The sequence below is a fragment of the Larus michahellis genome, chromosome 2 (assembly GCF_964199755.1).
Source record: "Larus michahellis chromosome 2, bLarMic1.1, whole genome shotgun sequence".
In the NCBI taxonomy this organism is placed as follows: domain Eukaryota; kingdom Metazoa; phylum Chordata; class Aves; order Charadriiformes; family Laridae; genus Larus; species Larus michahellis.
The window spans coordinates 90,778,540-90,797,098 of NC_133897.1; the positions used below are offsets into that span (position 1 = coordinate 90,778,540).

The 18,559-nt window shown below is 41.1% G+C and overlaps 1 protein-coding gene across 10 annotated transcripts in view; it reads left to right on the forward strand.

Annotated features, from left to right (window-relative positions):
• CTNND2 (catenin delta 2) overlaps window positions 1–18,559 on the forward strand; it is a 683,266-nt gene that overhangs the window by 356,408 nt on the left and 308,299 nt on the right. For all 10 annotated transcript variants that reach the window (XM_074576184.1, XM_074576187.1, XM_074576188.1 and 7 more), the window contains 2 exons: window positions 2,348–2,382; window positions 2,829–2,945. In XM_074576184.1, coding sequence (XP_074432285.1) covers window positions 2,348–2,382; window positions 2,829–2,945 — 152 coding nt within the window. The remainder of the gene's footprint in view (window positions 1–2,347; window positions 2,383–2,828; window positions 2,946–18,559) is intronic.

The window sequence follows — 18,559 nt, forward strand, 5'->3', positions numbered from 1 at the left end:
CTCTTCCCCTGCTCCAGTGTGGGGTCCCTCTCACAGGAGACAGTTCTCCATGAACTTCTCCACCGTGAGTCCTTCCCATGGGCTGCAGTTCTTCACTAACTCCTCCAACATGGGTCCTTCCACGGGGTGCAGTCCTTTAGGAACAGACTGCTCCAGTGTGGGTCCCCCACGGGGTCCCAAGTCCTGCCAGCAAACCTGCTCCAGCGTGGGCTCCTCTCTCCACAGGTCCTGCTGGGAGCCTGTTCCAGCATGGGCTTCCCATGGGGTCACAGCCCCCTTCGGGCATCCACCTGCTCCGGCATGGGTCCTCTACAGGCTGCAGACGGATATCTGCTCCACTGTGGACCTCCATGGGCTGCAGGGGGACAGCCTGCCTCACCATGGTCTTTACCACGGGCTGCAGGGGAATCTCTGCTCAGGCACCTGGAGCACCTCCTCCCCCTCCTCCTTCTTCACTGACCTTGGTGTCTGCAGAGTTGTTTCTCTCCCATATTGTCACTCCTCTCTTTGGCTGCTGTTGCTCAGTTGTTTTTCCCCCCCCCTTCTCAAATACATTATCTCAGATGCTCTACCACTGTCGTTGATGGGCTCAGCCTTGGCCAGTGGCAGGTCAGTCTTGGAGCCTGCTGGCATTGGCTGTATTAAACATGAGTGAAGCTTCTGTCAGTTTCTCACAGAAGGCACTCTCGTAGCCCCCTGCTACCAAAACCTTGACACGCAAACCCAATACATTCCACCCCTCACCTCTGTGAATCACATATTTAAGAATTATCATAAAAATCCACATTCATCACACAATCTTCACAAACTTAATTCACATCCACAAAAAAGAATTCCCCACACCAAAATCAAAATAACATCATCACAACACCGAATGGAAGTGGACAATTTACGCACAATCTCCCCCTTGTCCCTTTGCCACAGTGACAACAGGAATTCCCCTTGTCACTTTCTTGCTATGTTCAGTCCATATTTTGCCCATTACCTCTCCCAGTTACTATCATTATCTCGAAATCCTTATGCCCTGCATTGGGTGCCAAGAAGGACTGTGGTGGGTTGACCTTGACTGGATGCCAGGTGCCCACCAAGCCGCTCTATCACTCCCCTCCTCAGCAAGACAGGGCGGGGGGAAATAAGATGGGGAAAAAAGCCTCCTGGGTCAGGATAAAGGCAGTTTAATAAAGCAAAAGCAAAGACTACGCACAGAAGCCAGGGAAAACGAAAGATTTATTGTCTGCCTCCCAGCCTCCCATTAGCAGGTGATGTCCAGCCACTTCCCAGGAAGCAGGGCTTCAGTACATATAGTGGTTGCTCTGGAAGACAAATGTCGTAATAAAAAATGCCCTCCCCCCCCGCCCCGCCCCGCTCCTTTCTCTTAGCTTTTATTGCTGAGCAGACATCATATGGTATGGAATATCCCTATGGTCATTTTGGGTCAGCTGTCCTGGCTATATCCCCTCCCAAGATCCTGCCCATACACCATAGTGTTGGTGGGGAGATGTTGGAGAGACAGCCTTGACGCTGTGGGAGCACAGCTCAGCAGCAGCCAACACACTGGTGTGTTATCAACACCTTTCCAGGTACCAGTACAAATCCCAGCACTGTGAGGGCTGCCTTGGGGAATATTAACTCCACCTCAGGCAGACCCAATACAAACTTCAATCCTTTCTGTATTCTTGGCATGTGAGAAAGACCTATATTGAAGCATAAACAGATGATGCCTTGGAGGAAAGTGTACTCATTGCCTAATTGAATATATCATTCATTTTATCATTTGTTTGAATTTATCGTTCATTTTATAGAAAAAAGACTACCTAACCCATCCTCTAGTGTGCCTGCTTATTATCTTAAAATTAAGACCTTCCACTGCTTAAGTGCATGTACATGGAAGCACAAACACATCTAAATTTACTCTCTTGTGTAGTCCAATTGAATTAACTTAGCTGCACATTTGAATAATATAAAAATGCACATAATGATCAGTAGAACCAGGAATCATACTCCGAATTTCTTTTAGAAATCACATGTAACTATTCACCTGAGAAAACAATTTATAACTTTCTCAATAAAAATGGAAAATCAGACTAATAAGAGGATCCAGAAAAGTTGCAAAATGTTAACATTTTGGTGTTGAAATGGTGTAATTCATATATCAAGACTAAGAGGACAGTTTCTATATGTATGTTTTAAATTAATTAAGAAGATGCTTCCTCCCTGCTGAATGAAGGCTGTTCAAGTCAGTCATTTTAAAAAAAATATTCCTTCAGAATAGATTTAGATCTGGATATTGATGGCACGCTGCTGAATCATTTAATAAAAAATTAAGCCCCCTTTTTTTTTTTTGCAGTTCAACAGAAGAACAATTTCACTGGCAAACACAAGGTAATGTACTTAATCTACATATACGTATTACATATATTCTCTCACAGAATGATCATATTTCCTAAAGAAGATGGAGGGGGAAACAATTTTTATTTATGCATTATTTTGTTTGTTGTTGCTAGTATGTGAAAAAGCTACTTAAAACCTGGCAAAATTTGGCATTAGTTGTTAGGGTTGGCAAAAAGAACACCAAGACTAACGTAGAGTTTTGAGAGGGGGCATTGCTAAACGTTTTAAGATTAGACCTAAACTTTCTCATTTTGCTTTTATTAATCCAAGGCCACGCTTTCAGAGGACGGAATAATTTTCAATATGGCCAGCCTCCTCTGAATATGTGATCTTGGTGTGTTCTCCCTTCCTTCATCAGCTGTGAAAGCTTAGTCACATGTAAGTGGTTATACCTTTTGCCTTTCTTTTACATTTTTATGTTGTTAATTTTATTACAGATGGTCAGAAGGATATAGAAGATGAGCTCACCACTGGTCTGGAGCTGGTGGACTCCTGTATTAGATCACTGCAGGAATCAGGGATACTCGATCCACAGGACTATTCAGCCAGTGAAAGTAAGTTGCTAGAAATGTGTTTTCTGCAACCCAGACATATTTGTAACATTTCATGCTTTAAAACTGAATGCATGCATATCTTATAGTGTTTTTCTTGATTATTTTCTGGTATTGGCAGAAGACAATGTAGTTGTGAGCAGGCAAATTGCCTCCTTGCCTTTGCACGTTAACTTTTGGTTTTGTTTGTAAAGAAGAAAATTTCACTGCTAGTTTGTGGGAAAAAAGTCAAACGTGGAATACATTTTAAGAAAAAATATTTTGTAATTGCAGTATTGCTGTACTGTACTATAAGGTCATGCCACAAGACTTCAGCATCACCACTACAAAAGTAACTTCTAAACAGCGCTTTTTCAGTATGCAAAAATAATGCAGTGAAACGTAGTGTAGGGCTGTGAGTAACTCTGATGTCTTTTCATAACCACTCGGCCAGGTCGTCGATACTCCTTAAGGCTAAAATTTTTAAATGGATAGACAGACAGAAATTGTTAGGGGAACTTTTTAAAGATGATGCAGAGAATGGCAGCTGTAGCAAGAAAGCTGAAGTCTTTTCTCAAAGGTTGCCTCACTGGTCATTTATCAGCCATTCTGTTTGCAGAATTGTGCAGTGAGTGGGTAGATCCTCTGCTAGGACCAGCTGTTGGGGAAGTGAATCAAGGCTAAACAACATCAGAAGTGAACAAGGGACATGCCATTCAACGTATTTGTAGAGCAGATGTCTACAAACGCTTGTGCTCATGAGTCACAGTGAGACAAAGTTTTCCAACAGGTTAACAGGTCTGTTGTCAGAGGTAGCACTAGATATTGAAAAAGCAGGTTAATTCCTTATTTTCCTTTCCTTTTCCTCAGCCTCCTATCTGATACTCTGTTCCCATCTGCCACAATATATACCCACTTTCACCTCACTCCTGCTGCAGCTCCTGACACTTACCTTGGCTTTTCAGTTTTCTCAAGTATTCCTTTACATCTCCTTCCCTCTGCTCAGTTGAGCCATTTTTGTCTATTTCAATCCCCCACTGCCCAGTACCCTCTCGCTGAGTCATGTCTTTTGAGGTGGCTGCCCAAATTCAACTTCTGGAAACCAAAGGGGATGATTTTCCCTTCAACTGGAAAGGCTAATGGATGTGACGGCCGCCTTCTGCAAAGCGTCTCCAGCGATGACAAGTCATCACCTGAAATGTGGTCATCAGGTGACGAAAGGAAGGCATTGCAAATCGGATGTAGAATGTTGATTTGTCAGAACATTTTTCATTATTTTCAAACAAGATCTGTAGTATTGAGATTCACAGCTGAATATCCTGGGACAGTGGAAAATTTTTCACTTTTCGTATGCACAAGATTTCTGGGCCAACAATGTCACTAACATTTTTGTTAAGGTGTTGCTTGGTCTGAATAAAATTGAGAAAACATGATGAACCAATGTAAGCCCTTATAATTTGCCCTGTTTTTTCTTCATTTGGGAGTGAGGAGAAACAGATTAAATGACCAGCATGATAAGGATTGCCTTCAAAATGTGATTTGATAGAAAAACGAAGCTGTGTAGATGGCAATAGAGGAGACTGGGGGCAAGGAGGGGCTAGCTTGGATGGGAAACTGGCAGAAACTGGCTGAAGAGATGGAAACTAAGAAAAAATGTTAGGGAAAGATGAAGACGGTAGATGAAGAGAAGACTGGGTATGTGAAGAAAACTAGTACTAAATCAAATTTCTGGGGAGTATTGCAAAAAGATTAGATACAAATAGGAATGTAGGTAAATGGGAAGGAGAATAAGGAACGTGGGCAAATGAAAACCAGTGATGGAGAAGAGGAGCAATAGGGATGGGTTGTGTGGGGGACCAGCAGAGGAGGAACTGAGATTTGTTGAAGCAGGAGGTCCAGTCAGAAAGTTGAAAACTGAATTCGCTTGGTTGGATGGTTTGTCCATGGGTGTCCATAGGTGCAAAGAGAGGGAACAACAGGGTGATGGGAATGACATTCGAGAAGGGAAATAGTGATAGAGTTATGGACAGGACAGTAGCTGTCCCTAAGAAACACAGGTTTGGAGAGAGCAAGCGGGTCCGTCTGCTCACAAGGGAGCAGGCTTCCCCACAGAGCTGCAAGCTCTTCTTCATTGTCAGGAAATATTTGTGAAGCCTTTTGTCACTGTGCCCCATACGCCTTTGTTCCAGGCCCACCTCATAATGAAACTAGATTACTATTTGCCACTTACAACTTTAATTAAGGATCAGATATATATGCCAAAGCTAACAGTTGCAGCTCTGCTAATCACTCATAAAGGCAATTAGGTTGTCATATACTGGATTTTCTTTTTGGGGTCTTTTATCAATCTAGAATAAAATGTCACAAACGCATCAGACAGTTAAAATGTTACTATGTTTGCAAAGTCAAAAGTAACAAAGTCAAGGCCATCTGTACAACATAATTTGAATTTCTTACGACTGCATTATAAAACAATTATTATGATGCTCTTTTTTGTACATTTTCTGTCCATGCCTCATTTACCCCAAAGCTAAGGCCCAGATTGCAGAGCTTACTGAAGGCAGATTTCATCTGGAACGCTTCTGACTTCTCTAAGCATTGAGTAGAACACACGTGCTATGTGAAAACAAAAATCTCATATTTGACAGTTCAGCTTTGCACTTAAAATTTAATTTTATCCCTCCTTTATCTCCTGACGTTCTGATGCTATAGTTGTGAAATCATTCAAGGTATCCTCTACTGATACTTAGTTTTAGGTGTTCCCAGTTAGTTCGCAGGTGTGCGGAGAACAAACAACTGTAACTGGACACCGTGGAAGCACAGTCTCTAATATATGAAGTGTGATGTAAAAGAAAGTTTACAACTCACTCTGGAGTCTCTCACACACAACATTTGTATTTTGTAGAAACTTTTGATCTTAATTCCTTCAGTCTCCAAATAGGAAATGAGATCTATATAAATGTCTCACTTTACAGGTATTCTAAAAATCATCATTTGTGATGTATTTGAAGTAAACGTTGAGTGTCAGAGAATAATCCACCAGGGTGCTATTTTTTTTTCTTTGTATTGGACATTTTTCAATGAAGACCAGAGGTCATGCGATAAAAAATGAGGCAACTACAAAACACTGAATAGTTTTGCATTGTGTGCACTGTCCCTAAGCCAAGGAAGGAGGGGAAGAGCAATGATTCAGAAAAGACAACTTAGTCTGCCATTTTCTAACTTTTGAGCTCTTAACTTTACAATTCTAGTTATGTTTACTTCTGCAGTTTGGCTGCATAGCTGTATTTTAAGTAACAAGGCTGACTCTGAGGAGAGCATTTCCAGCCTGCCATGGCAGTTCTAGTCTAGTTGAGGCAGATTTTTTAAATCATCATATGAAAGCCTGCCCAGGGACGTGACCACAGCTTCTTTTTCTGAACTGTGTGTGTCTGGTCTAACGAGTAAATCTATCAGTAGCTCTGCCTTTGTAGAGGATTAGTGTGTCTGCAGTCAGAATCTTTACAATTTTGTTTCACGCACTCTGATTTTCTCAGAATTAGTTTTAAAAAGTCGTCACATAGCAGACGGCTGGTATAATACTCTAAATCCCAAACATCACTTCACATGTGCTATTCCTTTAGTAGCAAATAAAAGCCATGAACAAAGGCTAATGGGACAAGTCACATGAAAGTGGCTTACACAGGAGGGGTTCTGTATTGCTAATAGAGATGCTCGCTAATTATCTTTACTGAGTGTGAATCAGCAAATTAAAAAAAAATAAAGCTTTTATTAATTTGGGGAAATGCAAGCAGAGCAATGACTGTTTTTAAAGTAATTATTATCAGACAAAGACGGGCAGATTCATAGCTGCTGCGTGCTCTCATACAAGTTTTCTGTGGTTGCGCTGACCCTGGGAGAAGGTTATATGCATCTGAGGGGAACTCCTGCACTGTTGCCCGTCTCTTTCTTCTGTCGCAACTGAGTATAAATTGGCTTCCCAGAAGTATGTGTTTCCAGTTACAAGTGAACAAAAACCAAAGTAAGGAAACTTCCACATTTATGCAAGATGCTGCAGCTGAGTTAAGACCTGAACGTGCATCTCCATGGTCCAGTTCCCTGTACTGCAGTGATATCTCTTTACCTTCACGTAGCTATAGATCTGTCACCGCTGCATCACTCCAGTTTACATCAAACATGATCTGACATATTTTTTGTGGAGTCAGAGGGGAGTTCAGCTTGTCCTAAGTGTTTGTGGGGATGTCACCAGCAGAATGACAGTGGCCCACGTGTACCCTCCGTCCCTGAGGGTGGGCAGGTACAGGCTGCTGCTAGTGGCAGTAGCCATTAGCTCTGGTGTGTCCTAGGGACCAGTCTGGTCCCTCAGTGTCACTGTGAGGGCACTCGATCCGTTCTTGTCCGTGCTGTACATTGTTTTAACACTCAGCGTGGCAGCCTGGAGCTGACTGCAGAGCTGGCTGCTCCTCTCTGAAACCATTTCTTCTCCCCATCGTTACCTCTTTCTGACAGGAACTCAAAAATACTGCTTTTGCGCAAATGAAGATAAAAAACTGACTTTAAATAGGATCAGGGCAAAGACCACACACGAGAACCCCAATCTAATTGCATGTAGGACGCTGGAGACAAGTCATGGGAGAAGGACGGGAATGCACAATATCTGTAGGACCTGGAATCACTAGGGAAGGAAACATGCAGAGGAGCAAAATTTATTTCAGGACAGAGATAATGCTAGGGATGTTTCAGACAGACATAAGATACAGGAGTACTGAATGGTGACTGTAGCTCAGAAAAGCTATTTTCATGGTAGAATTGGTTCATTTAGTTGGGAAAGAGATAAGACAAAACATTTTGTGAGGGCTGAGTATGTACTCTGGACATGAAAAATTAATATTGAAGATGAGGACACTTGGGAAAATGGGGGATAAAGGAAACAAAAGGCACTTTTTTTGTCCCCTTCCCATCACTACAGCACTGTCTCAAAATCACTCAATTACTTCAGATCCATTCCTTTTACTACCTGGTCAGTACACCTCCTTTTTTTCTTTTTTTCTTTCTTTCTTTTCTCTTCATCCTCCCCGCTTTACACGTAAGAAGAATTGAAAGGAAGAAGGTTTCAGGGAAGGTAGGAGAGTAGACACAGATACACAACTCTGGGTGAAGAAGAGCAATTACTGGAGGACATTTGTCATTCAGGCTTGAGAAGGTCGCATTATGGCTTCTGAGTGATCATTAAGGACCAAACTACCTTTTTCTGCAATGTTTGTAAATTTGCATTTTACAGGTGGGTAGCGTGAGTAAAGAGTGAGATAAACGTGGAACGAGAGGAAAATTTCAGTCCTGTATTGCTTTTCCTCTTACTAAGTTCCCCTTTACCCCAATCCCTATGGGTCATGATACTAGCATCAAAACCATTTCTGAAATAATTAGCTGAAGCTCATTGAATCCTTACAGACAACATTGAATCCTTACAGGCTACAGCAGTGAAGGTGGGCAACAGTTACTCCCTCTGTCATGGCATTAGCAAAATGAGAGTGAGATGGACTGCGGAGATTACTGAGCAAATCTGTTGGCACTTTCTTCCTAACTTAAACCACAGACTCAAATGTCTTGTAATCCAGAAGTCTCTGATTTTAATTTAAGGTATCTATACTTCAATCTTTCATACTATTTCCCTTGCTTCAGTCTCCACAAAATGAGCATAAGACTGGTCTTAAAAAGGATTATGGGGCAAATTGATGAAGCTTTTGGTGTTTAAGTTTCTAACTGAAATAGAATCTTTTCACTGGTTTTCACTTGCTTAATCTCTGCATGTGGCAACCCTCTTTCTTTGCTTTCTAAATAATTACTACAAACTGCAGACACAGAGTTCTTGTTGACATGGGTCAGAAAACCTCTTGGATCAGTCTTGCAATTGTCTGATATTTCTAAAATGATACATTTTAAATTTCAATTTAAAGTCAAGTGGTTCATATTGGGATTGCCATTTCCCCCACCTGACATTGCCAGTACTCCAGACAATTTTTTCCCCCAGTTTTCTGAATACATTTTTATTTACATCTCTGACCCAATTGTCGTGGTATTCAGGATTAATTACAGAATTCAGCACACTGATAAGGGAATAAATACAGTGTAGATTAAATAACTGTCTTCTTGGCTAATGCCATTTCAGAGTGCACTTCACCGAGGCTACATGTTGACAGAAATGCAGGCAGCTAAGGATGTCTCGATCCTCCTGGGGAGGAAAAAGCATGGCTCACCACTGAGGACTCCGTCCCACAATATATTAACTCTTTTAGTCACTTGAAACCATTTGCCCAAAATGCAGCATAACTGCGTAGTAGTACCATTTAGATGTCAGTTTTTTTCCTCTGAAGAATGACTTACGTTACATGAACAGATTATTTTTGTCACATGAAATTATATATAGCTGTTGTATTAGACAGCTACAGTTTTCACTTCACTAACCTACCTAATTCTGAGGCGAAAAAGATGGGCTAAGCTCTTATTTTATTTTCTTAATTCAGTTTTGTTTCAGCAATTTTTTAGAGTAAGGGAGATCCTCCTTATTCAGTGTGAAAGCAGATGTCCCAGTTTGAAAGTGCACTCCTTATTCAACCTTTATGATTTTCATCCTTTATCGGCTGATTTGTTTATAGATACTGAAAATGAACCGAAACAAAAAGGCACTATTTACACAATGAATGTTTAAAAGGATGTGTGTTTATGTGTTTTCCATCCCATAGCTCTTGCTTTGTGAAATTACCACCTGTCAGATGGCTGACATGCTCAATGAGATGAAATTTATCATCAGTGGACTTCACAATTTGTTGATAGATAAAGTTCTTTCCATTTCATTATCTGCTGCGAGAGCCAGGGCGATCGAGCTGAGTCATTCTTTCTGCACACCAAGGAGGTGTTCTGGTGAGATGTCCTGGTAAACATATACAATAATAAAATCATGTGTTCTCTGAGTACATTTCAAAAACGAAAATCACCTAGGAAGTGTGCGTGCCCCTCTTTCATTTTAGGATTGGAGTTTTGGAGTAGGAGTGGCAGAAGTGTGTGACGTGGGTTATGCCACCTTTCATTCTGCTGCATTAATGCAAACCTGGCAGTTGACTCAACAGTCAGACAAGTGCCAGTCAGACAAGTCTTAGCTCCAGATAAATTGGAGTATGAGGTCTGAGGAAATTTTGATTCATTGATGAAAGTTCTGTCAGTATTGTAATATATTTAGGGTAAATATTTGTGGTTCGGCATTTTGGCTGCCTCTCCCAATTCCATCCATCTCTGCTAATACAAGCCTTTTTAATATCTTGTCTTCAAAACTTCGGGGTTTCAAACTCATCTTTGTGCAATTTGTAATGGAGTAAATCTTGTGAAAGGTGGACAAAAGGTGGTCTCACAGTTATTCGTTGTATGTTCTCACGGAGAAGGTTGTACAGAAACTGTCTCAACTGTGGGCCACGTTCAGTCTTTTGAAGTAGTTGTTTAAATACTTAGATTTCTGAGAAATGGGGATAAGAGGTTGTTTCCTTTATTCTCTTCCCCTTCCTGGCCCCAGTCACCCTAAGTGTGAGCATGAAATAATCATGGTGTCATTGAACGTTGTAACAGCCACCGGCTGGTAGCAAAACCAATCCCTACAACACCGAGACCTGCTTCCAGGGGCAGTCCTCAGCAGGAGATTACTGTCCTTTTGCGAAAGAGCTGACCATGTAAAGTTTCTGTAGATTCATCACTAAAACCCCGCTAAGACATTAAGATTTGATAATACGGAGCAGGCTCTAGTGCTGACCCAAGAGCCAGCTCTTACATCTCAGCATCGGTATTTACAGCCAGTGCAGCCTCAGGAAATGCTCCATCGGTGCTGGCTGTCCCGAGCTTGGACTTTATTGTTTTCATCCTCTGTCAGAGGCAGAGTTCAAAGGCATTGAGAGTAGCATCGGATGAAATGATGTAGCTCAAACGCTGTCATTCAGTACTCCATCACCTCTGCTCTTATCGCAGGTATCAGGATGGTAAGGGCCAGGTAAAACAGGTACGTCTTTGTTGCTGACATACTGCATCCTATTAAATCCATGCCAGTGTTCTCACTTTAAGAGCATCAGTGAAGTTTCCTTTGGTCTCTTCCCTTATGAAAGCAGGAGACCACTGCAAAGAGTCAGACTTGAGACCAGAGCCACAGTATGGGCCCTCACCACTGGGATTCCTGTTCCAGTGCCTCACCACCCTCGTTGTAAAGAACTTCTTCCTAATGTCTAATCTAAACCTACCCTAGGTTTAGTTTAAAACCATTGCCCCTTGTCCTATCGCTACATGCCCTTGCAAACAGCCCCTCCCCAGCCTTCCTGTAGATCTCCTTCAGGTACTGGAAGGCCGCTATAAGGTCTCTCCAGAGCCTTCTCTTCTCCAGGCTGAACAACCCCAGCTCTCTCAGCCTGTCTTCGCAGGAGAGGTGCTCCAGCCCTCTCATCATCTTCGTGGTCCATGGGCCTGGACTTGGGTCCAGCTGATCTTCTGCTTTGGTTTGCTGCTTGTTTTCAAGTTCATGTGTGGTTGTTTACAAGCAGAAGGCCTGGTGAAGGCTGAAGGAACCATCACAGTTCCTCAGGGGTGGCACAGTGGTTGCTGTGGGCACTCTCCTGTGCAGGGCTTCAATACAATTCTTCTGTGGCCCTTCTGTAGATCAATAAGGTGTCTGGGGGGGTTTATAGGCTTCTCAGGGAGAAAGCACTAGAAGCCACTGTTGAAAACACGATGGTGCAGTACGTGTCCTTCCTGTTGGACCTAAACTGCTGTAGGCTGCCTCTTGCAGTTTCCTCTCCTCTGGAAGGAATGTCCAGCCAGAGATGCTCATGCCATCTTGGTGTCTCTCTCTAGCCCTCTCCTTTCCTCTGCTCTCTTGCCTTTTCTTGCTGTCCCATCTTCCCCTAAACTACCCATTACTGTCGTACCATATCCTTATGTCTGTTGCTTCCCTTCTTGTTTCAGTTCCATCTTTGCTTTTCCAGTTCCTTTATCTTTTCTGTTCTCACGCATCATGAAATAAAGCCTGTGTCTTGTCCCCGAAACAGATGATGATTCATCCTCAGAGGCAAAAAAAAAAATAAAAAAAATTCAAAACACGTTTTCTGGTAAAAGTGGCATTGCTATCCTCACTTTTTACATGCTTATGTAATTTCAAGCAAAACGACATTGCTCACTGGTGTGGCATGTTGGGAGTCCAGAGGTAATGCAATGACAACATTGCAACTAAGTAATTTCTAATTTCCCTCCTTTTCTGTACTGTAGCCTATAGGCTGATTTTTTTTTGTTTCAGTCTGTCACCTGCAGCATGTTTCTTGGAGTTCCCTTATCTCCAGTTATGTCTACATGATGAAATGTGCTTTTATATTTAAATTCCATACTGATACCAGGATAATACTTCATGTCTCTGAGCTTGCTTGTCCTGAGATGAGTCTGACTTTGGTACCTGGTGTCATTTAATGCTGTGCAACTGGCTTAAAATCCTTGCCTAAAGAAAACAACCCCTCAAATTTATCTTTATTACTGCAGTACAAAATGTGAATGTCAAATAAACAGAGGAGCAGTAACAGCAGGTAAAATATATATGGAGGGGGGAACTGGAAAGATGAGAGAGTCAAGACCAGGAAAGCAGGAACAATTAGTAGCAATATCAAAGATGGAAAGGAGGTAGCGATCAGTTTTGCAATGCTTAGCCCGTGGCAAACACACATCCCGCACAGGCAACCAGGTGTTCCCTCATCTACTGCAGGAAGCAGTTACTGAAACTCATTAGAAAGTGACAGTGACTTATGGTAGCATCTGTAGGAGCAGAACAAAGAAAGACTTTTGGCATCCGAACCTAGAATGCAAAAGAGCATCAGTAAATATTGCGCCTGTAGTATGGGCCAGGAAATAAAGGCACCCACACCCTCACGACAGACGGATAAACCACTTGCCCCGCTTGTGCCTTAGTGTCATGCCAGCGCCCGCGCGCTCGGTGCCGTAAGAGGTGCCAAGAGCCGCATCGTCCTGAGATCTGCCGGTGCCAGCTCGTGAGCATGAGCAGTTGTGTAGATGCAGCCTTGAAAAAAGAGATAGTTGGCTTGTTAGCCTGGGTGAAATGACATATATGGAACTGAAAATTTTGGGAGGTGTGGGTTTGGGTTTTGGGGTTTTTTTGTGCTTCCTGCAGTTTACATAGCTCTCAATAAAGTAGGATTTTTGTGACTTCTGTGATAACGCAGAGTAGGGAGTTGCCTCAGTTTTTTCCATTCTGGCCTCACAAATGGAGAAATGCATTTTCTGAGTACAGTATGAGAGCAGAGAACAGTGCACAACTGTGGACACAGACAGAGAAAGCAGAAGCAAAAGGGCATGCTTTCTGTTTTACGGCAGAGGAGTTTTTGGTAGATGAAAAAGATTGTCATAAAATATTGACCTTTTTGACTTACTTCTTAATTGACTTCTGTGGTAGTGCTAAACACATTCTGAACTGGCTCGCTTCAGAGACCTAATAGCCATTTTCATATGTGGACAGAAAAGACTGAAGATTTAAGCCTGCCAAAGGTCAGGAAAAAAGGGAGTTCTACTTTGCACAAGAAGAGAAAACCTGTTTTGTGCAACTGGTTAAGTTCATAGAACAACATAATAGCACAACAGATCTACTGATGCCTTTGTATTAGATCCATATATCTGTGACTAGTTTTGTATGGTTTATAGTCAGAAGCTGGTAGGCTGTATTAAAATTATTATTCTTTTTCAACAGTCTAATTTAGGTTTATCAGAAGAGATTTGTCTTTTTTTTGATTTCTGAAAATGCATTCAGCTTCCATGTGAGTCATGTCTGTGTGATGTCTATAACCATCTGATTTTATTTCCTAGAAATAAAAAGGGAACATATTAGTTCAATACTATCAATAGCAGCTTTAGGCTGCGCTAGGCACAGAGAGTGACTAGGAACACTTGACATTCAGAGTTGGTCTTTAAAGGTATAAAATACTTCCAAAAAATTAGGGTTTAATCATGGAAAATATGTTCTTAATTTACTTGGCTTTTTTTTTTTTCTGTAAACAAAGCACACACTCCATTTTAAATGTAGTTATTCTTTGCAAAATGGGAGACGGATAATGAAAACACAAATTGAAAAATAAAATTGTTTATGCCAAAATTCACCGTTTCCCAAATGGAGACATGGCAGTTCTTTCCGAGTCGGAGCTTGCAGTCTGTGTTGCCGCATGCAGTGCCTCCTCCTGCATGCAAGTTTCTTCTTGTGGTCACATTCAGAAATGCATCTAATCCCATCCAGAAGCCCAGTTCAGGTACTGTTCTCCTGTGGTTCCACAGTCTGATCTTTTAATAGATAGTAAACTTCTGTTACAGTGAAATATTGTGTGACTTCTGCCTCTCCTAATATCGCGTACAACCTGTAGAGTTTCACAGAAGTACCAATCATGCCATTTGTGGAAAGAAGTGATTTATAGTCTTCATGTAATTCATATCATGTCTACCGTAGGCCACTGACAAGGTTTTGTTGGCAGAGGCTTCTTGTGGACGTGTAACAAGTGCCAGCAGAAATTTTAGTGCCAAAAGAGCTCCACATTATCTTTAGATATCCTTAGATGGAAGGCTAGAGGATATTGTTTTTCCTCTTTGTGTCCCCCATAGTGCAGAAATGTAATTTAGTAGTTATCCTTGCTGCCCATCTTGTTCCTGTGTTCTTCCTATTTATTGCTCCTATAAAGCACATCATCCTAATGGCCAATGATAAATTATCTCTTTCGGAGACTATCTCATTTTGTTATCTGCCGAGTTTAGCAAGCGATTTCATAAAATATGATTAATCTTCTGCAAAAGAAGTTGTTTAATCTTGGGGTCATTTAAAAATTTGCAGTAGTAGGTTATCCTTGTTTTTAATCTAAATTTAGGATAGCTTTTTCTATTAAAATAAAGGACAAAGGCAACTTCTGTACTCTGCACTTAAATATGCATAAACCTATTCTTGCTCAGTGCATGTCTGTAGGTGTTGTTGTCTAGCATCTTCAGTTATTTCTCTCATTAGTAATGGAACTCCGGATTCTTTTTCTACTGTCAAACATTACCAAGTATTGCTTGTGAAAGAAGATCTGGCTGGATTACATTTCATACAAACATCTGGAGTAGTGCGATGTGTGGTACGATAGAGAAAGCAAAACATACACTATCTGAGTAAATAACACTGAAGTTACCCAATTATGTCAGGATTGTTTAGGCTTTGCTGTGTTACCTTGTTCCATGAATCTATCTGATAGTATTTCATATTTGCAATACGTTTCCTAACTTCCAGAAGAACTTTTATGTAAACTCACTGGAAATTCTATTCTCTTTATAATACACTGCCTACAAGCTTTTGCCATAAAGTTTATCTATCCCTAAAGAAACTCCTTGCTATTAAATACTTCCTTAGTATGCTCAGTTATTGAAGAACTACTTATTTCTCTTTGGTTTTCTTCCTGTCCCTCGTAGGTGCACAGTTAGTGAGTTTTAACCACTGGGTAATATTTTGCGAGTGCCGAGGTTTTGAAAGATGTTCCTACCAATCGCTAAGAGGAGATCACATTTGACACTCTGTAGCCCTAGCTTAATCGCACAGGGATTCCTCTTACTCGGAGGCATTTCATTAGCATTACGCAGTAGTTGGAAACCTGGTAGTGTCAGGTGTCTTCTCTGAATTAGACATTGGTGCTCTCCCCTGCCCCGACTCTGGGATTTCAATATGACCATCCAAAAAAAAACTATCTTCCAGTAATCAAAAAAGAACCATTTATTCTTGGGGTGTGATGCCTGATGTTTTTCTATGCACTTCAGGTCTTATGTTTTTCTCCTGCTTCTTGTGGACATTTGTGGTGCTTTGCTGTCCCTTGGAGTAGTGATTTATTATTTCAAATCCTAGCCAACACCTCTGTTTTCCTCTTACAATAATGGCAGAATTTTTCTCTTGTGTAAAAAGCATAAGATAATCAGCATGTAATGAAAGTGTTTTCTATTCGCAGTTCACTTACTCTTGAAATAAAGAGTTCTTCATCTTTTGTTCCAACAGCAATTAGGTCAGAAAGAGAGTTAGAAGGGATATCCTTGTATTGTTCCCTTACATAATGGTATCAGCCTACTTTTTGCATCATTTCTCCAGATATGTATCGTTTAGAGAATTCTTGGGTGAAAATGAACTTATTCTACATTTCTGAATGTATTCCACCAAATCCTATTTTCCAGTACCTAAGAAGAGGTTCTGTAGCAACACTAAAGCCCTTTTCTCTATTTGTAGGTAGAACATAGCCCTCTTAATGCTGGTAGAGCATGGTATTGCATATAAATTACTTTCCGTTTTTGGAAAACAAGTTTGTTTTCAGTGTACTCGTTTAAGAATTGCTGCCTCTAATCTAAAGAGAAGTGTTTGTTTCATAATAAGGGAGCTGCTTGTGATTTAGCATATAAAGTATTGTCATTTCTTCATTCTAAGCATGCATTCGCTCCCCCCCCCTCCTTTTTTTCCAACTTCCTGCATTACAAGGCAACGTAATACCTTTGTTATATTGCAGCTTTGGCATTTTTTCTTGTAATACAAAGGTACTGATATCTTTAATATTTAATGCCTCCTAGAAGGTAGGTCTTGAAATATTTTCCTAGTACTATTCTAGTACTAGTCCTGGATTTGGAGGGAGAATGGGGGCAATGCTTATTAGTATTGTTATAGCTACTTGTTATCTTCTGTTTGAGATCTCACTAACAGTCGGCCCGAAAGTCCTACTTTTCCTACAGAATCCATTTGACCAGTTGTAGCTGGCAGGATTTGTTTTAGTCTTCAGATCTTAAATTTAGCCTTGGTTTAATCTCTCCTTTCTCTGGCTGTAATTAAGAAAACGTCTTCTTTTTATGATAGCCACAGAGGTTCTCACATCTAGTTCCCGGGATTTTCCCTCACAATTTCCCCCTGTCTCCACTGCTTCCACCTGCGCTTCTTGCAACTTCCCCAGAGACTAGAAAATGGGGAAGAGACATCTGCACTTCAGTGGCAAGGTGGCTGCTCCTTGCCAGCCCCTGAGGCACCCGCAGGCCTTCCCTTCCCCGCAGGCCTTCCCTTCCCCTCACTCAATTCCGTTGCTTTCCAAAACCATCCTATATCATCTCAGTTTCTTCAAAGAATGTTTCACATGACCTCAAAAATAGGCCATACCACAGCAGAGGGGTTTAAAATAAACAGACAAACAGATGTTCTTTACTGTTACGATTTGGAGGGAACATTTACTCCTGGACCCAGCTGGAAAACGCAGCTTAATTCTGGGAGCAGGACTTGAAAAACAGGATACACCAGTGAGATGCCGAAGTATTTAGTAACCCTATGAACAGGTCCATCCACCTCGTCTGTAACTATTATCCCCTATTCCCTACTGTCAGATGCTGTGGAAAGACCCTGGCAGGTTACCATCAAGAGCCATCCCTGGTTTTATTGCTCTTTCAGTCTAGTTGTAGGATTCCCCCAGCATCCCAAATACAGTGGAGCACTTGGAAATTGAGTGCTCACTCTACAGGTACCCGACCTGATCTTTATTTTATTGCATATTTTTTAATTGTCCATCCCTTTGCAAATCTGGGCAACAAATACAACTAGGAGCGGTCAGCGACTACTTACTGTGAGTATACACACTTAAATGAACAAGTGAAAAAAGGAGGTTGTAGGGTAGAAATCAATGTTTCACACTCAAACTAAATGACCTGAAAGGCAGAAGGAATAGTAAGTGGTGACTTTTTGGTATTTGCAATCCTTAATTAGGCATATACTAACAGTTAGGAGATGGTTCCTCTCTCTGGGATGTGAGGCACCTCAACCTATTAACTCTGTAAATGAATGTTTAAAGGACATTAAAGGAGTTTTGCTAGTGCTTTCTTTCAACTGTTACCCAAATGAGCAAAGCAGGTTGAAGAATGTGTGAAGTGATTAATTACACTAATTAAAAACACTTTATTTACACTTACTCTGTAATTTATCATTACTACTTCTGTCAGTTGATCGAAGGTGAGTGAAGTGTTGTTTATAATTGGTATGGGAGCTAATTAAATGTTCGTTGGAGCACGTTTTGGTCTATTTCCTTTGTCAATTAGAACTGGCAACGCAATAGATGACTGACCAAATGGAGATGTATAACACAATAGTAGTGCTCCACTTTACTACTTCCTTGGAGAAGGAAAAGTGCCCCGGTAAGCCAACGGGCTTGAAATCTTAAGGAGAGAAAAAAAAAACCCTTCTCCTTTCACTTGCATGATGTTTTGGTTGGGAACTTCACATGACAAACTAACAAGCATGCAATTATCTCATGGGGGCTGACTAGGTATATGTTTCTGTAGTTTGTAGTGTAATTATTCTAGACAATTCAGAAGTAATTATTGCATAGATTTAGAATACTGAATTAATCATGCCCTTATCTTGTACTAATATGGTACTGTATGTAACTTGTCATTATACGGTAATTATTTTATAATTGAACAACTAGCAGATAATGTATTATTGAATAGTTGTTCCACGATAAATTCGTCTCTGTAATGTATTAGTCCCATTTCATAATTCAGCCTTTTTCTTTTTGTTTTGAAGATTGACC